General features: G+C 35.8%; 1 protein-coding gene across 4 annotated transcripts; it reads left to right on the top strand.

Moving 5' to 3' along the window:
* The first annotated feature begins 741 nt into the window (after positions 1 to 741).
* Positions 742 to 6173, top strand: LOC104102180 (frataxin, mitochondrial). Of its 4 annotated transcripts, XR_011409569.1 has the most exons (6): positions 744 to 1039; positions 2658 to 2730; positions 3276 to 3316; positions 3964 to 4011; positions 4091 to 4185; positions 5868 to 6173. XR_011409569.1 is itself a non-coding variant. In XM_070181370.1 (5 exons), the coding sequence occupies exons 1-5, from the start codon at positions 774 to 776 to the stop codon at positions 4101 to 4103; spliced, it is 441 nt and encodes a 146-aa protein (XP_070037471.1). In that variant the 5' UTR covers positions 742 to 773; the 3' UTR covers positions 4104 to 4186. The 4 variants fall into 4 exon arrangements, 3 of the variants coding, with proteins under 3 accessions (XP_070037471.1, XP_070037470.1, XP_009608123.1); XM_070181370.1 differs by lacking the exon at positions 5868 to 6173 and having other exon boundaries at positions 742 to 1039; positions 4091 to 4186; XM_070181369.1 differs by lacking the exons at positions 3276 to 3316; positions 5868 to 6173 and adding an exon at positions 4332 to 4624 and having other exon boundaries at positions 745 to 1039.
* The last annotated feature ends 18803 nt before the right edge of the window (positions 6174 to 24976 follow it).

The raw sequence follows: 24976 nt of genomic DNA, 5'->3' as shown, positions 1-24976 counted from the left end.
AATGTCCAAATATCCATTCTAATGACTGCTATTTAGGATTAGCCGATACTTATTTTGTCCGAAAAATTTGAACTAAAAATTTTTAATTTCAAAATATTCAGGATATTTTTGTCCTGAAAAATTGAATTGGAAAACTAAAGTTCAGGATACATTGGCTAATTCCTAAATAGCAGCCCTTTAGAGTGGCTATCTGGTGTCATTTCTGGCGATGTAACCAGTAATCACTTTTAAGCCTGCTGTTTAAAATATATCCACAATTTACAATGTACTTAAGGATTAACCAATTCACTCAAACTTTAGGACTAATTATCCTGAATTTTGAGCTACTAATTTGAAATTCAAGAATTAGTGTCCTTGATTTTTAAGTTGATCATTTGAAGTTCATGACTAAATGTCCTGAATTCTGAACTGCTAATTTAAAATTCAGAACATAAGATTCGAATTTTTGGACATAATTTTCGAACTTTAGGACACAATGTCCTGAAGTTTGAACTTTGAGGTTTAAACATTAGACACTGCATCTTGAAGTTTGAGCAAATTGTTCAATATACATTATAATCTATGGATATATTTTAAATAACATATTTAAAAGTGACTATATAGTGTCATTTCCACGTTTCTTCCTTCTTCGGGATTCTTCCCATGTCCAGTTCGAACATTGAAGGCCCAATTTCTTTTTTATTGTGATGGGCTTAATGAGTGAGTTTGGCCCATTTGGCAGCCTCTGTAAAATAACTAAAACGGCGAAGTCGAAACTGTCCTACGGTGCAAAAATGGCTGCTTCTTCTTCCAAAAAGCTGCTTCTACTTCGAAAACCGCTTTGCAGAGCTCTCAAACCTAATTTCTCCCCATCTCCCTCTTCTTCAATAATACAAAGATCATTTCTTTCTTCTTCTTCTTCTTCTACTCATAATAAATATCTTCTAGAACCTTCGGTTACTATTTCCAAATCGTTTCTCTCAGAACTTTCTAGAAGCTATTGCTCGCGTTCGTCTCCTCTTCCAGATGCTTCTCAAGGTCCTGCCGCTATCGATTACCGGTATGTTTGCTATATGTGTAACAATTTTAGTTCCAGTTACTTGCTTCCAACCTCCATGTTTGGGATTTTTTTGTTCATTTTTTTGAGTGATTATAGAATTTTCTTGAATAAAGATTGAGTATTTATAAGCAGAATTTCTTAATTTCCAATTTGTTTGAAACTAGTTTGATCTTAATGCCTTTTGTTGCAAAAATTGGACTACCGTAGGATGTTACTCTCCGTTCCAGTTTACGTGAACCTTTCCGGAGCACCGAGGGTCAACTGTACTAATTTTCGGTGTGAACTCGGACATTGAATTTTTAAAAAATTTCAAAATAAAATTTAAATAGTTAGAAACTACATAAATAGTAGTACTATATAAGTGCAATAGTTAATAATTCAATTTTTTTAAAAAGTATTTGCAAATAACATGGTCCAAGAAAACTTTGTTTGACTCCTCAAATAGTAATAGGTTCACATAAAATGAAACTGGAGTGAGTACTATACTTGAAAATTTTGAAATAATCAATGTCTAAACATTGTTTGAAATAAGTGCTATTTAAAAAAGTTTGGATTTTTGTAAAAGAAAAAAGACTTAAGTGGCATAAGTTGTGTAAATCACTTTTTTCCATATTCGTTAAAACAACTTCATTGAGGAAAACATTTCCCGTCATACCAAACACACAAGTTCTTTTTGATTTCCCTCCCTCTGCTCCTTCGCCTAATGGCTAATCATCACTATAATGGGTGCAAAAGCATAAATGTTTAAAGATGGAATTTTTCTTATTTTGATTAAGCAGCTTAATGTTCTCATTTTATACCTTATCTCAGAGAGTCTTTGACTTTTAGGGAAAATGTGATTGTCTGTCTATGTAATTGAGGAGAGAATGCCTCTGCAGGTTAATATACTGATTTGTGGAAGCTGTGGTCCAGTGCTAGAAGTGACTGTGGTAGTAGATGAGTCTTAATGTTGATTTACTCTTGTGTCTGATAACGAATAGCTATTTTGGGTTTGTTTCTACTGATTATGCATTGCATGGTTGATGTTCAATTGTTGATGTGGGGTAAAGTTAAGGTGGATGTAAAATCATAAGTCTTATACAAAAAGTAGAAGAAAGAAGTCAGGAGAAGCTTCTAATAGCTGCACATAAATATGAAACTGTTTTACCTGGCTCTTATAGATCTTATACGGAGGAATACTAAATTGTCCGGAAAGCTAATACTGAATTATTGGAAAAGTAAGAAAAGCATGACAGATGAAAAGTAAATTGGGAAATATTGAAATTTGATGGTACATCTTTTTTCTAGGTGTTAGAGGGAAGAGTATTATTAAAACATTTGCACTATGGATTGTCGTCCAATGGATTCTCAACTTATTGCTAAAGCTCCCATCTTGCTGCATATCAATTAGTCCCACATAATCAGTGCTTGGCACTTAGATTTGTGTCTTATGTACAGTACTGTTGATTCCCCCCCGAGCCCCGGCGCGCCTCTGTGTGTGTGCGCCTGTGTCTCTATTAAATCTACAGAGGAGGTTGTCTCCTCTATGTCATTCTTAGAATGTCCTTCCTTAGTTGGAACTTTATTGATGTAGAGGAAAATGTGTTTGTATCTAACATCTAAATTTATAAATCTACAGTTCTCTGCTGCAGGAAGATGAGTATCACAGACTGGCTAATGCTACTATCCATGACTTGCTAGAGAAGTTGGAGGTATCCTGATGTATTTTGATATACTTAGTTCAAGTGTTTTCTTATTTGTATTTATATTTTAGTTAGGCTTCCCTGTATATGTACCTTTATCTTAATGGTTGCACTTTGATATTCATGTGATTGCTGATGTTTATTTAGTCAATCTTATTGTTGAGTTTGTTTGTCATTATGGATGCTTAACTTATAGGACAAGAGTGATATTTGTGGATTGTAGGCACTACATTTGAAAGTTTTAATCGGTGAATTAGGCCATCAGCTGGCATTCTGAAACTTCTAAGTGCAAATTTATGTTTAAGAGGGTCTTAAGGGAACATTTCTGATTTGGGGCCTGGGCCAGCATCTTAAACCTACATTTGTGTTTCCTGGTTATCTGTAAATTTTGTCTCAAATTTGGTTTTGATACATTTTAGATCGTTATGTACGTCATATCTTCTTTTTTTGTTTTTAAAAGTTTTGATAGTATCAGGAACATCTCTTAAATCTAATGCATTTTAAGTATGGGCCTCCACAAAACTTAAAAGTATGATGAACTTTTTAACTATCAGGGTGAGGCCAGAAGTTTCATCTTGGGGGGCCGCAAAAAAAGGTAACAATTTTTTTTGAGAATGGTAACAGTAAATACAAAAAGGTTACAATTGGTTTACTATAAACTAGCACCAACTTCAAAAATAATATCAGTAATTTGTGCTGATATCACAACCGGAAATTAAAAACTTTAGATTGGATTCCTCTTTACCTTCAGTATCAAAAAGATACCACAGAGAGCTTATCTCTTGTGCATGGACTATTTATCAATACCAATGCCTAAATTGACTTTTAGAGGCCTAAACAAAGAAAAGTTGCAGTTAAATTTTGAAAGGTGTTTCTAACATCGAAATCCATCTTTGTTAAGTTGACGAAGTGAACTCAGCCTTCGAGTGTAAATGAGATTGAACTCCACTAATATCAGAATTCCCTATGTATGTCATTTGGATTGAATTTCCCAAGTGGCTGGTTGAAGATGCTTATTTTTTCTTCGGGGAGTTGAGGAGCACGTTACTCCAAACATGGGGTTATTCATCCGTGGAGAGACTATGGCCTCATTCAGCCCCACTTCTGTCCTTCTCTTGTTAAAATTGTTCATCAATCTCCTAATGTCAAAATTGAGTTGGGTTGTACCGTTGTATTGTATGTATGATAGCATTCTGCATTATTTGGTCATTTGTTAAAAGTTATCTCTTGTTCTACTTGCAGGAATATGGAGACTCAGTTGATATTGATGGTTTCGATGTGGATTATGGGGTGAGAAGGATAAAATTCATTAAAATGTATTTCTTTCGATTTCCTGTATTTGTCCTGATGTTTTACATTTTGTTCTCAGAATGAGGTATTAACGCTGAAGCTTGGGGGCTTGGGAACCTATGTGATAAACAAACAAGCGCCCAATAGGCAGATTTGGATGTCTTCGCCAGTGAGGTAGCAAAATCTCTCTCTCTCCCTCTCTCTCTCCCTCCCTCCCTCCCTCCCTCCCTCATTGCTTTTCTAATGTGTCTTGGTTTGTCTTTTTATTTCCATATATTCTTGGTGGACTATACCAAAAATCAACCTGCCCCACAATGTAGTCCACAAATATCCATCCCCTGTGCCACCTCTATCAATTCTCCTTTTGTCAATTTGGAAACACGTCTTGTACATCATGTACAGTATTCTATAACACTTCAGCATGCTCAGGAAAAAGAATCTGTGATGCAAAGTCAACATTAAAGAAACAACCATGAGGAGTCCAATATTTACGCACAGATTATTTTGGAGCAGCAAGCGATCATTATGGTACCAGTGTATGGGTCTTAGCAGTATGTATAGGCTCATGTCGAAAGAGCGTGTGGATCATGGAGCGGCTTTCCCTGTACTCTCTCTGGATGTGGTCGAAGTGAAATCGGATTCCCAGTGTTCCACATTCTTCATTAAAGACTGCATATGGCCGTAGGATGTTGCGGTTGTGAAACTAATGGTTGGTTGCTTAGGAAGAACGTTAGAATTACCTAAACCATGACTTCTTACCAAAATTTGAAGATTGTCTTAACTTTTCGTGAAAACTACCACTAGGTCGTGATTGTCAAACAGCATGTTGATTGCATCTAAATATTATACTCTTTGAAATAGTTCTAGAGCTGGATTCTTGAGGAGAAATTCAAAACCTTTATTTTGTTTGAGACGCTGCACTAACATCTTGACTGAATTTGCTGGTTTAACCAATGCGGCTGGTTGTCCATTGTGAGTTCCTCCACAGGTACTTTAAACTTGTGATATCTAACTAAACCCACTGTGCTCATTTCAATCTGATTTCACGATTTAGCATTTCCAACAGCATCTAGGCTTCTTAACATTCCCTAATTTATTGATCTTGGTATTATTCTTCAGGTACTTTTAAACTTGTGATATCTAACTAAACCCAGTGTGCTCATTTCAATCTGATTTCACGATTTAGCATTTCCATCAGCATCTAGGCTTCATAACATTCCCTAATTATTGATCTTAGTATTATTCTTCATGTAATTTTCCAGTTCTCTACTTGTGCTAAAAGCATCAACTGATTACAAGCAGTTGTCTCTTTCATGTAGAGCTTGACCTCTTCCACATTCTTTAACTGATTGATATTTGAAGTAAGATCGAAGTGCTTTTCTTTTGATGAAGCGTTTGTTCATTACCACATTTCCCTAGTACGACTCACCCTGGCAGTGGGTTCTAGCTGATGGAAGAAAAGTGAAGGAACTGTTTGATACTTGTTTTCGTAAAGGGTTGACTGGATAAGTTTTTGCTATTTCTATATTTTTCATTTTCTTTTAATAATTCTGATTCAGGTGTAGAAAGTGAAGCTAAAGGGACTCCAAAACAAAAAAGGTTTTACATACTGTCTAAATTTTCCGAGTTTTATTAACCAAAAATAGTACTAGTCTACTTGGCAGTGGGTTCTGCATATTTGTAGCAGTATCACTTCTATGCATTGTGATTTTTTATTTGTCTTTGAGCTTTTACTGATGAAGTTGGCATACCATACTATAATCATTTGCTCTTTCTGGTTTGTGTTAAAGTTTGGGTGTTCAGATATGCACCCATCCATTCTCCATTGTGTTCTTCACGAAACATATTTCTTGCAGCGGCCCGTCAAGGTTTGACTGGGACCAGAACTCTCAAGGTTGGATCTATAGGCGAACCAAGGCTAACCTGCGAACTGTATTGGAAGACGAATTAGAAAAACTATGCGGAAGTGCCATTAATCTTTCTTGAATCATTGCAGATTTTTTATGTTTAATGTACTATTTCTAGTTCTAGTAGGATTTACATGTCTTGAACAATAAGGTCATTTTCCCATATCGATAGCTCCTACAATCATTCTATTGTAAGTTGTAAATCTTTAACTATATGGTATGATTTTTGGAGAATGGTAAAAGTGATATTATGGAGCTAGATTGTAAAATAGGTACACTCGTGAAAAGCTATGTATCTTATAAAGTAAGCTCGCAAAATGATATGGATCAATTCACCTATTGCCTTAAGATTTTGGGTTAGATATTCAGATTCTTTAATATGATATTAGAGTCAAAATTTGGTGAGCCTACTTTCATAATTGATTTATCTTCTGTTACTCTCTGTTTTTTTCTCAATTCAGTCCATGTCCATGAAACAGTTTTGGGCTTCCTGCCATCCAACCACTATTGGCTCATTAGCTTATTGAGCTTAATTTGTCTCTCCACTCTATGCCCAATTTTGTTGAACCTCATCTTTCTCTACTTTAGAAAAACAAATAAAGGGAAAAAAAAATCCACTTGTAAGAACCTGGTTATAAGTTGGGGAGATTGTTAGAGAAATACACTTAGCGTTCATCGGTTGTGTGTAGTTTTTCCAAAGAAGTTTGAAATGTTCTGAATCACTTTACTCATTCAATGATATTTCACAGAAAGCTGCATCTTTAATAAGTTGTTATTTGGCATAACATGTGCCAACTTTATTCGCCATTTATGTAGAGATAAAATATATTTGAAACATTTTTTCACCATATATGTGGAGATAAAATATATTTGAAACAAATTAAATGTTCATATCAATCGCGTCAACTTCACCAAAAAGAAAACCCCTTTCAGAGCCGACTCTGTAAGAGAAGTATCTTGTGGTTATGCTTTAAGCTTTAGAATCAATTCCTACGTACAGGTTATTGGCATTTGCATAGAGAGAACTCTTTTGCTTTCCCACCTTTTCCACATTTTTTTGGATTAAAATGGTAAAGTAAGTTCAAATTTAAGTTGTAATGACATGAATTACAATTTCAGTTGTCTCTCTCTTGACAATTGCTGTCAATTGAACGTTCAATGTTCTCGAGTATTTCAAATCGATTGAGGGAATAGCCATTTTGACGTGTGGTTATTAAAAAATAGCCAAGATTTGCAAAGTTATTGAAAAATAATCACTATTTAAGGCGGAGATAAAACCTGGACAAAAGTACCCTTAGCTGAAACGCAGAAAGTTCCAGCATAATATGTTGGATTATGGAACTACTGCGTATAATTTTCCAGCACATTATGCTGGAATCTCATATGAAATAAATTCGAACTTCAGCATTGTCACACCCCTTTTTGACCCCCAAAAGATAATGTAGATATGGATTGTGGGTTAAAGAGTTTTTCCGATTGAAGTGACAATTTTGAAATAGAGATTATTTTATTGTTCAGAATCGTCACTTGGAATTGATTTTTGGGTGTTCCAAGTCACCTTTTATTCGAATTCCTATTCAAAGGAAGGTTTGACTCTTTTATTATTTGGTCTGCGAAAATAAAGTCCGAGTAAGAAATTCTGTTGATCGGGGAGAAGGTATAACACATTCCCCGAGTCCCGTGGTTCTACCACGGTAGCTCTATTGACTTAAACTTGGCTTGAATTGATTTTGGATAAACTGTGTTTTATTGGATTTCCATGTTTCACCTATCCGCTTTTAATTATTAAAATTATTAAAGAATGATTTGAATAATATTAAATTGTCCTAACTGCACCACGGAGACGAATGTGCGACCGAGACGAATTTTATTAATTTTGTCATAACCGTGCTATGCAAGCGAATCCACAGTCATGACAAGGGTTAATAGTACGCTATTACTTTTGAAAAAATTACTACATTCAAAGAAATTTTTTTTTTATTTTTTTTTATTGAAAGTTACTATCGCGCTACGCAAGCGAATCCGTGATTATGGGAATTAATTAAATTAAAAAATAACTAAAATTGGATATGGGATGAGATTATTGAATTAATTTAATGAAAAAAATATCACGCTATGCAAGCGAGTCCGTGAAGTTAAAGCGCGCCTACTAATTGTAAAGTTATTTTAATAAAAGAAAATCTGATTTTTATTGAGATAATTTGACTAAAAATAAAAATATGAAAAGTTAGGTTAACTTGTTATTTTAGAAAGTGGACAACCATTGATTTAAAAGGGAATGAGCCAACTATTTGAGTGTTAAAACTGCTGGCCCTTTTTTAACATGCTTTGGCGTTGGGCCAGCCCTTGCTTATTAAAAAGAATTGGGCTAGCTTTGTTATTAGTGAAAAGAGGGAATTACACAATCTGCCTATGAGGCACAAACTAATTACCCATTTTTGTCCATCTAGGAATTAATTATAATTTCTACCTATTCATCAAAATCTATTTTGCCGGCTACCCATTCCTCTTTTTTGCTTGAATTTATTTTCCTCAGCATACCAAATCGTGCATATTTCCTTTTAACTAAACCTATAGCTTTCTCTTTGTGAACAAGTAAGAAATCTAATTTTAATTACCCGTTATCACACATTCTAATTTGTCTTACAATGTGTACCTATGCAATCTAAAATAATTACCCAACCACCTATTTTCAAAATCCTTTCTTTTCTAATCCCGGATCACGTGAAACCCCAATAATTTTTCCAACCTATTTTTTCTTTTATTGTCTTCTCAAATATAAATAAACGTTTTTCTTCTATCTTTCTCATTTCATAATAGGATATAGATGTCCATTGAATATTTTTTATTAATTTATTCTCCATTTCAAAATGGTATATAGTATATTATTATAACATATCTAAATTTTAGTATAATGGATGACGCACAAATTGAGTTAATCAGATTATGTGATAACTCATATTAATTCAATTTAATAATTGAATTAAAAAACTTTTTTTAAACTCTTTGCGTACAACTGTATACCCTGTTGGTATATCTATATACTATACTGGTATCATATGTTAGTTGAAACCTTTTTTGGTTGTATTAGCTATATTTAATTGGTACACTATTTGATTTTCTTTTAATAATAGTAATATTATACAATATCTTGAAATACTTTATTATATTAATATGTGGTACACTATTTTTTTTATTTTTCTCTTTATGCATGTGTGTTATGTAATAGTAGTATAGTCATATAGTTGTCAGAAATTAACCAGTAAAATTGTATACCATGTTGGTATAATTATATGTCATTTTGGTATCATATGGTAGTTTGAATATTTTTTTAGTTGTTTTAGCTACATTTTTAAGTGAATTCTATTCTTGAATTATTTATATGAACATGATTTGCAGTGTTGGGATTTATTTTTGTGCCGATGGACATAGATTATGTGTATTGTGTAATAGTTTTTATAGTTATAGGCAATTATTGGAATGACCCCATACAACTATATACCCTGTTAGTATACAGAATGAGCAAGTTGCTTTGCGAATATTTAGCTTGCAATGTGAATATGCAATTTTCTCATACTTTTATTGCATCCTTTAATGTTTTGGTACAGTAGTATAGTCGCAGATAGTTATAACAATATTCTAGAGCAATCATATACTCTGTTAGTATACATGTATACCATATTGGTATCATATGGTACCGGAAGTCTTTTTTGCTACTTATATTTTTATTGCATTTTCAATATTTTATTATCATTTCTATTCTAACTAATATATATGGAGATTTGGTGGCCGTAGATTATGTTTTCTTGCTTCATAACTGGTTGTGTTACTGCTAATGATAGAGTGTGTACTGATCTTTGTAGGGAAGGAGATCAAGGTTTGCATGACAATCACATGAAATTAGAAAAGGAACAAGAAATAAAGAAAAAAAATAAAAAGAAAAAAATAAAGAAGGAGTCAAATTTGAGTGTGAAATAATTTATGGTAAGAATAACAATAATACGATTTGGGCAAAAATAAATGAATAAAAGAGAAAAAAGAAAAAAATAAGAAGAAAACGAGAAAAAAGAAAAGGAGAAAAGAAAGAAAAAAGGAAAAAAGAAAAGAAGCATAGAAATAAAAAAGAATTGGAGAAAAAAGAGAAAATTCCCCACAAAAACTACTATGGGTAGGAAATGTAATTAGTTTGATGGGTAGAAAAATAAATGGATAGGTAAGGGTAAATAGTTTTATTTTTGTGGATAACTATGTCATTCACCCTAGTGAAAATGGGCCAGTAGGTCAACTCATTTGGCCATTTATTCTTGTTAGCCCAATATTATTAAATACAAAATTCATATATTCTGCTCACTTTCAAAATCTTCATCAAGTCTCTAACAATTTTTCTTTTTCTACAACATGACCAAGATTCTCATAAAATACTACTTAAAGGTTAACAAAGAAATGCTACAAGGCAATAAATAAATAAATAAAGCAAAAAAAGTCACGGATTTAACATTATGATCCAAAGCTTGATTTCAAGATTGAAACCTCAACATTCATCCATATAACAAATTTCCTTACAGATGCTTCAAGTAATCTAAACATGCTCAAATCATCATCAATTACTATTAAAAAAATCTGCATTACATAGTTTAAACTTTAAAGGTGGCAAGTGAGCCGGTCCAGGTCCGGGACCGGCCCGAGACCGCGGGCCAAACGGGCCAAACGAGCTAAACGGACCAGGACCGTTTGGCCCAATTTTTGTGGGCCTGGGCCGATCTTGTGGGCCGGTCATATGCTTTGGGCCCGTCAGACCCGGGACCATTTAGCCCGCCAAGGACTGGGATCGGTCCCTTAGTGGGCCAAACGGTCCCAACGGCTATATTTAAAAAAAAACATATATAGTCGTTGGGCTGTTAAAAATAGCCGTTGGCTATTTATAAAATAGCCATTTAACCCCCCAACTTTGTTTTAACCCCAAATATTTTATAATTATACTTTTTCTCTATTTTCAACTATAAATACCCCCTCATTCTTTTATTTTTCTTACAAAATCATCAATCTATCACAATCTCTCTCTAATTTTCTTCTATAATTGTTACTACTGCTTACTTTATTGTAACATGAAAGGACCAAAGTATGGTACTTTTTAGCTAGTATAAATATGCGATGATGGAAGATCAAGTTTTAGCTCAACTCAGATTACAATTTTAACTAACTTTCCACTCTTAGATATATTATCCTCTCTATCGGCTAGCTACACCAGTAACATAGCTAAATATAATGTCGCTTAAAATCACAGCAGAGCATTTGGCAGCTTGTGACCCCATTAGCCATATTATATATAGTATAATACGATATAAGATTGTATATCTTTTAGCTATGCTACTGGTGTAGCTAGCCGATAGAGAGGATAATATATCTAAGAGTGGAAAATTAGTTAAAACTGTAATCTGAGTTGAGCTAAAACTTGATCTTCCATCATCCCATATTTATACCAGCTAAAGAATACCATACTTTGGTCCTTTCATGTTACTACTAAAATATGAATTAGAGCTTTAAAACTCAACTGAATTGACTTTGGTCAACATTTTGAACAAACGAACTCGGATCAGTGTTTTGACAGTTTCGGTAGCTCCGTATCGTGATTTGGGACTTGGGCGTATGCCCGGAATCAAATTCCGAGGCCCCTATCCCGAGATATTAAATTTTGATAAAAAATTAAAAGTTTAAGTTCAAATAGTGATCGGATATTATGTGCAAACGACCCCGGAATAGAATTTGATGATTCCAACAGCTCCGTATGGTTATTTTGGACTTAAGAGCGTGATCGATTTTTTTTTTGGAAGTCCGTAGTGAAATTAGGCTTGAAATGGCTAAAATAAGAATTTAAGTTTGAAAGTTTGACCGGGGAGTTGACTTTTTGATATCAGAGTCGGAATCTAGTTCTGAAAATATTTATAGCTCCGTTATGTTATTTATGACTTGCTTACAAAATTTGAGGTCAATCGGACTTGATTTGATAGGTTCCGGCGTCGTTTGTAGAAATTGAAAGTTTCAAAGTTTATTAGGCTTGAATCTATGTGTGATTCGTATTTTTAGTGTTGTTGGATGTGATTTGAAGATTCGATTAAGTTCGTATGATATTTTAGGACTTGTTCGTATAATTGGTTGAGGTCCCGAGGGGCTCGGGCGTGTTTCAGATGGTATTGAGAGTATTTTCCTTCATTTTGACACTGTTGGTAACTGCTAATTTCTAGTATTTTAAACCTTCTTCGCGATCGCGAAGATTGGGACGCGATCGCGTAGGTTGGGCTAGTCTGTGCATCGCGATCGCGTGACATTGTTTGCGATCACGTAAGGTTAATTGAGGGTTGCTAAAGTTTTGTGCTTCGCGATCGCGTGAAGCCGGATGCGATCGCGTAGCTTTGAGACCTCGTGACTCGCGAACGCGTGGAGACGGTCGCGTTCGCGTAGAGTAACGGAGCAGGAGTGGAGGTCACGCGTTTGCTCTATGCGATCGCATGAAGAGGACTGCGATCGCGTAGAGCTGGGAACTCTGTGCTTTGCGATCACGTGAGGATATACGCGATGGCGTAGAGTTAATTTGGGCAGTGGTAATTTGTGATTCGCGATCGCGTATGGATGTTCGCGATCGCGATGAGTAAAATCCTGGGCATAATGTTTAAGTTCTGAACCCATTTTCCATTTTTAACGATTTGGAGCTCGGATTGAGGCGAGTTTTGGTAGAATTTCAAGGAAAACATCGGGGTAAGTGTTCTTAACTCAATTTTGGTTAGATTACCCAAATACATCACTGTTTTTATCAGTTAATTGGTGATTTAAGTTGGAAAATTTTGAAAATCCTCATGAATAGATTTGAGGATTTCAGGGTCGAATTGTTATCGGAATTTGGTCATTTTGGTATGGTGAGACTCGTGGTTGAATGTGCGTTCTTATTTCGTATCTTTCGCCGGATTTCGAGACCATTTTTGAGTTAATTTAGGATTTTATTGAAAAATATAGTATTTTCTTATGAAATTGATTCCTATAATTTTTATTGATTGTATCGAATTAATTATGACTAGATAGAGTTGATCTGAATCGAAAAATTGAGGAAAAGGCGTACTACTTGGTTAAATTGGAGCAAGTCGAGGTAAGTGACTTGTCTAACCTTGTGTGTGGGGGAATTTCCCTTAAGATTGGTATTGAAGTGATAAATGATAATGTATTGAAAGTCGTGTACACGAGGTGACGAGTGTGTACACGGGCTAAATGTGAAAGATTATGTTTTTAAATTGTGTAGATCACTGATCACGCCCAACTCTAATCCTAAAAAGGATAAGCGGTCGCTGCAAATATAATCCGGTCTAAAAATCCGGAGTCGAATCCCACAGAGAACTAAGGCTTAGCTATAGCTGTTTAATATCACTAAGAAGACAAGTTTGAACAATTTTCTAAATTATAAAGATTGAGATTTATATTTCTAACTAATTAACTAGCAAATACTAGAAAATGGTAAAATTATCCACTAACGAGACAAAGGGTTGGAGACTAAATTAAGGAGGTCTAGAGTTATGATTTCCCTAATTGTCGGAATCCTTCGAGCTATGTTCCCAACAATTTCGCCGATGTATTCTCTACTGATCGTGAGCACTTTAGGTGCCGTAATTCTCTCTCGAGCAACTACAATAATTTACTCGACATATTCTCTCGAACTACGCTAGTTGACTTCATCAAACCGCTCACTATGACCACGTCAAGGCTTTGTTATTTCTAAACCTACCTTTAAACACACTGTATTGATTTCTCACATACGTTTGGAGTGACGTTGTTCAACAACAACCTAAATATGTATCCTTTCTCAAGCAACACATAATAAATAGGCACAGTCAATCGATGGTCATTCAATCAACTGAAATAAACACGTAGTTGGACAAATAGAAAAATTCAAAGGCTAAATTATATTAAAACATAACATGAATTTATCCTACAAAAGGTTCCATCAAAAACCCTAGATAACAAATTAGCTATTCATAATAGTATGCATAACTACAATACTAGAATTCATAACTAATAATAGAAATAGGAAGAAGGAAGTGAGAAACTTGTAGAAGAATTCTCCGCCTTGCTCCTAGTGTGTTCTTGCCTTCTTAGGTCGAATCCCCAGTTTACTTAGCCTCCTTAGGTCTAAATTATGTCAAAAGTATGTCAAAAGTACTCAAAATACCATTTTCCATATATATATATATACTAAGTAGGGTCGGGCCCAAATAATTATACCTTCTCCTATGCAAAAAAGGAAACTTTTCCAGGTCAGGACGTCCGCGACCGCGGATTCAACCGCGGATTTGGCCGCGGATTTTTGCCAGTTTCTGCCTCACATCCGCGGCCAGTGCGCGGCCGCGCAACTGTCGTGCATGTTTCACCCTGTTCTGTTTGGAATTTGGAAATAAGTAAAACATGAAAGTTGTATCCCTTTGAATTAGCTTTCCAACCATATATTGTGGAGCTCAAGTAGAGTTGTGAGTGAAATGATATGTGCAATGTACTAGACAGTGCGTAATATGCCTACTCGATTCTTCGTTCGTTCTTAACTATCAAATTTGATCCCCGAACACGATCCCGACTTAATTCCTTGGGTTTTTAATCAGACGTCAAAGCTCCAAATCACTTGAATTCATTCCCTAACATCTACATAGCTCGGAATCACTCCTACAAGGCATAAAACACACAATTAGTGCAAAACATTAGCGATTAAAGCTCAAACTCAATTAAAGTGCAGTAAATTAGAGTGTAATAAGCGACTAAAATACGTAATTTTAGCCTACCGTCAATACCACACATTTAAAATATTGCTCGTCCTCGTGCAATCAAACTACACTTTATATAGACACGACCTTTTGAAACAATTCTCCTAACTTATCACACCAAGAATATTTAAAATAGACAAAGCACAAAAATGTAACATCTTTACCTCAAGATTTGACTTACATGTACCACGCATTATTCACAACTCACCCACTTGCTCTAACATAGAGGTCATTGACATTACCTTTCCTTCATGAATCAAGTGCCCTCACACAACAAAAGAGAGTAGTTCCACACAATAAAATTTAAGAACACTTAGGAACTCAAGATAGAAAGAATTCGCTCACTCTCAGAAATAACATTCATATGCCACAAAAGATGCACCATAGGCTTTTCCGTAGTGTACTACTCTACTAATCGAGCTCATTCAGTCTAGGATTAAGTAGAAATTTATTTGGTTGTAATGTAGGCTGGGAGACGGGTAGAATATATTTAGATATAAGAGTGACTACACCTCCCTAAGCACTTTAATACATATACTTTAACATTTAAACTCCATACTTATGTCAAACCAAACTCCACCTTCACATCAATGTATATTACCCCATACTTCTTTAAGCACAACTACATCAAGAGTCACCACTTATCAAGGAATATTATTTTTTTCCATAGCAATACAACTATTTTTTTTTCCTTTTCTTTCTTTTTCAATTCAAGTGGCTCTTACTTTTTCAAACGAGTGCACCTTTCTCCTTATTTTATTAGTTCCACTCAAAAGCCAAACCATCCACCCCACACTTTAACTTTTACACAGTTCATAATAATTCAAGTGCTCATGAGAGGTTAGAAGGTTCAAATAGATGGTTAATTCAAACAAATGGGTAAGGCTTGTAATGCGGTTTCCAAAGAAACAAGATTACATGCTCAAATGGGTTAACTACGATACATAACAATTAGGTGGGTAAGATATATATATATATATATATATATATATATATATATATATATATATATATATATATATATATATATATGGGGCTCAACAAAGAAACGTCTATATCACTTTCAAGACTGAACAAAACTACTATTTCGCTTTGCAAACACATGGGGCAAGTTCTAGGCATCAAGTAGTGCACATAATAACACCCAAACCTCATACACACATGGCACATAACTCACTCAGGATTGTATTCATCAAGACACTCTAGTCAAAGTAGTTAAGCAAATTTAAAATCATACAATTTAAGGTAATTATACAAGAGTCAAGAATTGAGCCTAAGCGTCACAACCAAAGTACTCACTATTCTCAAGGCATAACAAAGGCAAGGGATATTGATTCAATTCAAAACACAACACAATAGCTCCTATTCCTAAAAAAATAAAACTAGCTACACCCGGTTCAAACAAAACCCTTGAAAAAGAACTGCGGCACAAAGAAAAACCAAAGGGGAATTACTACACTACCTACAAAAAAAACTTTTTGTCCTTTTCCTTTCGACTTAAATCCCTCAAGAAAAATATCTAATAGATCCATCATCGGGAAAAGTCCAATCTTTTCTATTTTTGTAAAAATAAAAAAAATTATTCAATTAAACTAACACAACTAAAATAGCATGGAAAGTCACCCAGACAATCTCCTCACCCTACACTTAAAATTATACATTGTCTCCAATGCACATCATAACTATAAGAGGGTAAAAGAAACTCCCTGGTAGGCCAAAGGCCGAAGCACTAGCAGCTCATGGGGTACTCAAACTTCTCTCAGGCTTGGTCCTTCGTGCGGGTACCTCACACTTAGTTCCAACCATCTGGTTTGTTGTTGCATCCTTCCAATGGCTTTGCATTCCATGCTCCTAAAAAATCAAAAATCGACACTATAAAAATAATACAATAAAATAAATAAATAAATAAATAAAAGAAAGCAGTAAAGATGGGTTGCCTCCCGACAAGCGCTTGATTTAATGTCGCGGCACGACGTAAACTACTTTTTGTCTCCATCTTGAACTTATGAATTGAGCCCCAAGTTTTTCTTCGAGCTTATGATTATGCTCCCGGGGTGGTGGAACGAATCTAACTGGCCCAAGGAAACAATGTAGTGTTTTGCACTTCCTAGCCTTTAGATGAGGTATGTAATTCCGACTTTCTGGCAAGAAGAATTTCAGAATGTAGGCACCTTGTTCCTCATTCCTTGACTCCTCAAGTGGCCCAGATGACTCTATTTCTATATCATCATCCAAACACAATGTGGAAAAATGCTTGGAGTGTGGACCAATGCGCTCACTACATGAACATTTGGATTGTCTACATCCTCAATACCAATGACACTAGAGTCAGCTAAATATGTATCATCAATGTCCTTGGTTGACTCTAGTATCTCTTCTACAACATCGACATCCTCAAAATTTAGTTTGAATGATTGTTGGTGTTCTACTCTGACCTCCTCCATTAGCACCTCGATTTCTGCATCTAATACATGCTCCTTTTGGCTACTATCCATAAAATTGCCTTGCTGAGCATTAAAAGCTTCAACCACTTGACTCACTTGAGCTTCCGAGTTGCGAATAGTTTCCTCTTGCCTTTCTATATGCATTTGTTTCTGCCTCCAAGTTGCGGATTTTGGCCAGTTTCTGCCTCACATCCGCGGCCAGTGCACGGCCGCGCACTTGTCGTGCATGTTGCACCCTGTTCTGTTTGGAATTTGGAAAACCATAAATCATGAAAGTTGTAACTATTTGAATTAGATTTCCAACCATATATTGTGGATCTCAATTGGAGTTCTGAACGAAATATTATGTGCAATTTACTAGACAGTGCGTAATATGCCAACTCGATTCTTCGTTCGTTCTTAACTATCAAATTTGATCCCCGAACATGATACCGGCTTAATTTCTTGGGTTTTTACTCAGATTTTAAAGCTCAAAATCACTTGAATTCATTACCTAACATCTACATAGCTCGGAATCACTCCTACAGGGCATAAAACACACAATTAGTGCAAAACACTAGCGATTAAAACTCAAACTCAATTAAAGTACAGTACATTAGAGTGTAATAAGCGACTAAAATACGTAATTATAGCCTATCATAAATCACTGTTGCGCATTTATTAAATTATTTTATCTTGTTATATTCTTCATCATTGATCTAAGATATATACTTTAAATTTGTTTGATCTTTTCTTGCTAATTGTTTTACCTCTTTAGTTGAAACTTGGTTTCTTTTATACTGTGCATTATTTGAAGGTTGATTTTTTTAAAATTAAATATTATTAATATGAAGTATTTCACATTTTTAAATTTGATATTGAAGCAACGTATTAAAGAGTTTAAAATATTATTTTCCTGAATTATTTATTCCTGAATATTTTCGTAAGATTTTTGTACTCATTGTGATGGAGCCGTGAGCTCTTTATTGTGGAAAAATATTATTGATAATTTATTCTGGCATGAGCCGTGGGCTCTTTATTGTGGAAAAATATTATTGTTGAATTATTTTTGCAAGTTAAATTATTTGAGTACTTGAGGTGCAAATTATGATATATTGTGATATGGATACGCATGCGGTAGTATAAGGTCTGGGTATTAAAACACATGCGGTGAGATAAGGGTGGCTTGATACGCGTGGCTAGTAGGAGGACTACTAGAAGTCATGCGGTGTGATAAGGATGGCTAAAACGCAGGATGCTATTTCGGGAGTGCCCTTGTTGATATTGATTTATGACCATAGTTGCCTTTGATTATTTGTTGTGATTTTCATAAAGTTGAAAGGAATTCTGTTTTGATTCCACGGGATATTATTTGCCATTATTTTGTATAATTAAATGGTGACATGCTACTTGATTCATTTTCATTGTCATTTTATTTTATTATATTTTTAAACATTTTACTATGAAATTATTATTTTTCAGTAGGGCCTGACCTGACCTCGTCACTACTCTACCGAGGTTAGGCTTGGCACTTACTGGGTACCGCTGTGGTATACTCATACTATGCTTCTGCACATTTTTTTGTGCAGATCCAGGTACTCCTTACCAGCCCCGACATCAGTGAGTTACTTGTAAACAGAGACTTCGAGGTATATCTGTCAGCGTCGGCAGACTCCGGAGTCCCCTTCTATCATTATTGTGTAGCTTCCTTATTTTCTTTAGACCTTGATATATATAGAGACATTGAGGATAAATATTTAGAAGCTTGTGACTTATTTCTACCAGATTTTAGGAGTTGTAAGTTATGTAAAGTTTCAGAATTTTATTTTTATTCCGCATTGACAGGCTTACCTAGTCTTAGAGACTAGGTGCCATCACGATAATGGAGGGAATTTGGGATCGTGACACATCCAACCTCACAAACTGATTAGCCAAAGTCTGAACACTTGCAGCTAGCGGCCTCTCACCAACTGGAATATACGCAAGGCTGTCCATACTCACAGCCTTTCTAGTCAAAGCATCGACCACCACATTAGCCTTTTCGGGTTGATACAAAATGGTGATATCATAGTCTTTCAACAGCTCCAACCATCTTCTCTGCCTCAAATTAAGATATTTTTCTCTGAATAGATATTGTAGACTACGTTGATCTGTGAATACTTCACATGACACGCTGTAGAGGTAGTTTCTCCAAATCTTCATCGTATGAACAATGGCTGCCCATTTCTAAGTCATGAACGGGATAATTCTTCTCGTGAATTTTCAACTGTCGTGACGCATATGCAATCACCCTGCCATCTTGAATCAATACTGCACCAAGCCCAATGCGAGATGCATCACAATACACCGTATAAGATCCTGAACATGTGGGTAATACCAACACTGGCGATATAGTCAAAACGGTATTGAGCTTCTGAAAGCTCAACTCACACTCGTCTGACCATCTAAATGGGGCACCCTTCAGGGTTAATCTGGTCTTAAGAGTTGTTCATAATCAATTACAGAATCGCCAATTAACTTCATATTAACAAAAATCTCGTATCACACCTTCACAATACTGATAACGAGATGCGAGGCATGAAGACCTCATAATTATTTACCCGAATTAGCGAGTCACATTTAACGTCACATGGGCGAGCACCTACCTCGTAGGTTAAAACTCAATAATTACAAACACGAATTTGGCAAATATGCATATAGAATTTCAAACAAGAATTTTCAAATAAGCCTAACAGGCATGACTCCCTATTAGTACTATAGTACAAATTTAATTTCACAAGAGAGAACTTAAACACAAAAATTTTTATCACAAGGATCTCGTCCTTATATAACTTCCATCGTAGCTCGTAGCCCGGTTTAAACATATCAATTTATATTAAAATAGGAGGATCTCGTCCTTAGTTATGAATCACAAGTAATATGCACATCGTTCCAATCGAAACATTCCATTTTCTCCTTTAAAATAATTTGTGTTAACCAAAATCACAACACATAATGAACTCCACACCGGTAGGGCATATAATTCATAATTTGTAATTAAATATCCGGAAATTACATCAAAACTTACCGAAATGGGTAACAGAAAGCAACCTTTAGCCTCATATCTCTTATTAGTGACCAACATGGAATGATAGGCGTAGTTATCTCTATAAAATCTCCCAACAGGAGTAAACACATAAGTAGATTATAGAATTACGAAGCTCACTCATAAGTGAAGCACAATAGGAAGACTCTTCTCGATACTTAGAACCGAATCAAGTTAAGGAAATTATTTCTTTATATTAAATAGAGGTAGTACCTATAACGACACCATATGATGTAGCGACCTCCGCCATACCATAAAATAAATATATCAATGGCTGGGCCTCCACCTCTATGACGCCTTCTACTCGCCTATCCTCCACCCCTAACTGGTCGTGTGGGTGGTGTAGTAACTGCAATGGGGCACGTAGCCTGAGTGCTTTGATGAAATATGTCTCTCCCAAGTCTGGGATAATTTTCTCATGATATGCCTAGTATCACCGCATTCATAACAACCCATTTGCGGGTTTGGCTGCTCATACTAAGTCTGTGCCAGATAACTGGAATAACCATTGTAGGAAACTCATGTCAATGGTACATTAAGAGAACTTACTGGAGCACCCCGAGTAATCCAATGTGCGAACTGGGCTGCCCGACTGCCCGAGCCCCCTTCATAATGATTTATACTTGCAAAGTAGAATCCACTGAATCTCCTAGAACCTCGAGACGTCTTGGTCTCCTTAGTTTTCTTTTTCCTCACCTCGAACATGTTCTAATATCTTGGAAATTTCTACCACTAGCGAAAATGAAGTATCAGCCTATAGCTCCCGAGTCATACAAAATTTTACGATTATAATTGAGTCCTTTAATGAGTCTGTGGACTCGCTCTCTGGTTGTAGGAAGCAAAGTAGGAATATGATGGGCTAACTTATTGAAACTGATGGCATATTATGACACCGTCATGGTGACCTGACGCAACCGTTAAAACCCTATGCGCCACGTATTACGGAGAGTCTGGGAAAAAAACTATTTCAAAAGTGTTTATGAGAACTGAGCCAAGTGGGTGGTGTTGCATTAGTTAGTCTGCCCTGTTCATAGGCTTGCCACGAACAAATGTGGAGAATTATCTCTCCCAAGGCCAATTTCTTCTTTTGTTATGCTGACTCAACACTGCTGAGCTGACCCATTTCTTAACATACTCTTCGATTCTTCTTTGTTTGGTAACCCTTACCCCTATTTATACACAACGATCACAAAAGTAGAGCTCCATACAGACAAATCTTGGCACGAACCACATAGTCCAGAATCTCGTCAACCACTGTACTTCCTCTAAAGCACCCCAAAATCCGCAACCATGACGTCCACGCTGAGTAGACCTTCTATAAATTTAAAGTTGTTTATCTAACTCCTTTGGTACTGAAGAATAGGATTATTAAGTAGGTGAACACACCGCAAGTCCCAACCTTATCCTAATAAGTAGGCGGACACATGTGTAAATTCCTTTTTTTGGGAACCTTTCAGTGCCACATATATACATTTCAGGCCAAAACTGATATAATACATGACCCCGCAATCCATCCATTGATAGTGGACTCCCCCACTCAGCACGAAGTCATAGTTCACCACGTCCGATGATCCATAATATTAACCTTCACAGCTAGTATAAATCAACCAGATGACAAGGTCCGTTGCACCCCTCACATGATTCACTGGGTGATCTCTCAATACGTCTGCATCTTCAGTTGGAACAACACGTTGAGGCAATGTTTAAGCATCTCTGGCTCCCTCGTAGTCCATCTACGGCATCACGAACTGTCGACGCACAACTGTTACCGAGTGTGCAATATCATACACGAGTGGATACAAAGGAATATGAGATATATGTTTCAAGCTAAATCAATGTCGCATGATAAGGAATGAAAGATGTGAAATTATTCCTAAAATCTGTAGCCTCTGGAAGATAAGTACATACGTCTCCGTACCGATCCTTCAGACTCTACTAAGCTTGCTCAGGACACGTGAGACCTATGTAACCTAGTGCTCTGATACCAACTTGTCACGACCCAAAATTCTCACCTTCCGGACCGTGCTGGCACCTAACATTTTAATTGCTAGGCAAGCCAACCATAGAATATAATTAGCCAATTTAATATAATTTTTAAATTAATTAATATCAAAGAAACAATTGCGAAAGTAAAGTCTGAAATAACGTAAATACTCCATAATACTAGCGATGTCTGAATACCATCCCAGAATTGGTGTCACAAGTGCACGGGCTTCTAGAATAATACAACAAGGGTCTGAACAAAATAAAGTTGTCTGAAAAAAAGCACACAACTAAAATAAAGTAGGAAGGGGACTTCAGAACTGCGGACGCTGAGCAGTTATACCTCAAGTCTCCTCTGGGTAGCTGAATCCGAGCAAGTCTATGGTACACCGCTGGGACCAACTCAAATATCTGCACAAGAAGTGCAGAGTGTAGTATGAGTACAACCGACCCCATGTACTTTGTAAGTGCTGAGCTTAACCTCGACGAAGTAGTGACGAGACTAAGGCAGGTCACTTACATTAACCTTTATGCAATAATAGGAATAATAACAATAATAGAAATAAAACAAGTAACTCATTTCAATAGTTGAAGCCAACTCAACAGTCATAACCAATAATTATTTCAATCAATTCCCGTTGCAGCGTGCAACCCGCTCCATCAATATAATTCTTTAATAAATTCCCGTTGCGGCGCGCAACCCGCTCCAACAATATAAACTTAAAATATAATCTGTTGCGGCGTGCAACCCGATCCCCCAATATATTCCTTTTCATCTCCGTTGCGGCTTGCAGCCCGCTCCAACAATATAAATTTAGATTATAATCCGTTGCGACGTGCAACCCGATCCCCCAATTTATTCATTTTCATTTCCGTTGCGGATGTCACGACCCCAAATTCCCTCCGTAGGATATCGTGATGGCACCTAGTCTCTCAGACTATGTAAGCCTATCAATGCAGAATAATAATAAATATCTGAAATAAATAAACTACAATTCAAACAATTTCAACTCCCAAAACCCGGTAGAAATAAGTTACAAGCTTCTAAGAATTTATCCTCAATGTCTCTATATAACAGAGTCTAAAGAAAATAAGGAAGCAACATAACAAGAATAGAAGGGGACTCCGGAGTCTGCGGGCAGTGGCAGATATACCTCGAAATCTCCTTGTATAGCTAACTTACTGATGCCTGGTCTGATAAGATGTACCTGGATTTGCACAAAAAGATGTGCAGAAGCGTAGTATGAGTACACCACAGCGGTACCCAGTAAGTGCCAAGCCTAACCTCGGTAGAATAGTGACGGGTTCAGGTCAGGCCCTACTGGAGAATAAATAATGACATGGTAAAAATGTTTAAACAATATAATAAGATACAATGACAATGAAAATGAATCAAGTAGTATGTCACATTTAATTACACCAAATAATGGTAAATAAATGCCTCGTGGAAACAAAACATAATTTCTTTTCAACTTTAAGAAAGATCACAACAAAACTCAAAGGCAACTACGGCCATAAATCAATATCAACAAGGGCACTCCCGAAGTACCGCCTCGTAGTCCCAAATCATAAATATATTTACAATATCTCATTTCCTTATCTCACCGCGGGAGCCTTCACAATTTATTTTAAAGAAAATATTTTTTTCGCGGCTCCATCAAGTTTAAAAATGTCAAATACTTCATATTAATAATATTTAATTTAAAAAAAATCAATCTTTAAATAATGCACAGAATAAAAGAAACCAAGTTTCAACTAAACAGGTAAAATAATTAGCAGGAAAAGGTCAAATAAATTTGAAGTATAAACATTAAATCAATAATAAAGAATATAAAAAAATGAAATTATTTAATTAATGTGCAACAATGATCTACACAATTTAAAACATAATCTTTCACATTTAGCCCGTGTACACGCTCGTCACCTCGTGTACACAACTTTCCACACATTATAATTATCTATCTTAGGGAAAATTTTCCAAGGTTAGACAAGTCACTTACCTCAAATTTTAAGGACTAGCTCTCGGGCCATACTGTATCTGATACTAGGGTGGAGACCCTCAATAAATCTGTGAACCCGCTCTCGAACAGTAGTAATAATTTGAGTGCTTTTCAATCAAAGGGCTACATTTTTCAATTATAGAACCGATTCCTTATAGATTGCAAGATATAAGCTTCCAAAGTTGGCTCCACGCACCAGAAATGTCAGGCGAACAGCTCTGCATTAGAAATTTCCAACAACCCTCTTTGTCCGAAATCCATTTTGTTTACCTTCCGAAATCCACCCGAGACCCCGGGGACCTTAACCAATTATACCAATATGTCCCAAAATATAATACGAACTTAGTCGAGACTTCAAACCACATCAAACAACATCAAAACGATGAATCACACCTCAAATCAAAATCTATGAACTTTGAACTTTCAAAGTCTATATCTTGTGCCGAAACACATCAAATCAATTCGGAATGATTTCAAATTTTGCACACAAGTCATAAATGACATAAAAGACCTATTCCAATTTCCAGAATTAGATTCCGATCTCGATATCGAAAAGTCAACCCCCCCGTCAAACTTCCCAAAAATTTAACTTTTGGCATTTCAGGCCTAATTCCACTACGAACTTCCAAATAAAATTCCGATTATGCTCCTAAGTCCAAAATAACCATACGGAGCTGTTGGAATCATCAAAATTCTATTCTGGGGTCGTTTACACATAATTCAACATCTGGTCACTATTTGAACTTAAACTTTTGATTGCTTCATCAAAATT

This window comes from Nicotiana tomentosiformis, chromosome 7 (assembly GCF_000390325.3).
Source record: "Nicotiana tomentosiformis chromosome 7, ASM39032v3, whole genome shotgun sequence".
NCBI lineage: Eukaryota > Viridiplantae > Streptophyta > Magnoliopsida > Solanales > Solanaceae > Nicotiana > Nicotiana tomentosiformis.
This window is presented reverse-complemented; position numbering and strand designations above follow the sequence as displayed.

Excerpts from the sequence above, each read along its gene's own strand:
- LOC104102180 (XM_070181369.1), top strand. The coding sequence starts at position 774 with ATGGCTGCTTCTTCTTCCAAAAAGCTGCTTCTACTTCGAAAACCGCTT. Across the intron at positions 2,731-3,963 it reads ACTTGCTAGAGAAGTTGGAG|GAATATGGAGACTCAGTTGA; the intron begins GTATCCTGATGT and ends TTCTACTTGCAG. Across the intron at positions 4,012-4,090 it reads GTTTCGATGTGGATTATGGG|AATGAGGTATTAACGCTGAA; the intron begins GTGAGAAGGATA and ends TTTTGTTCTCAG.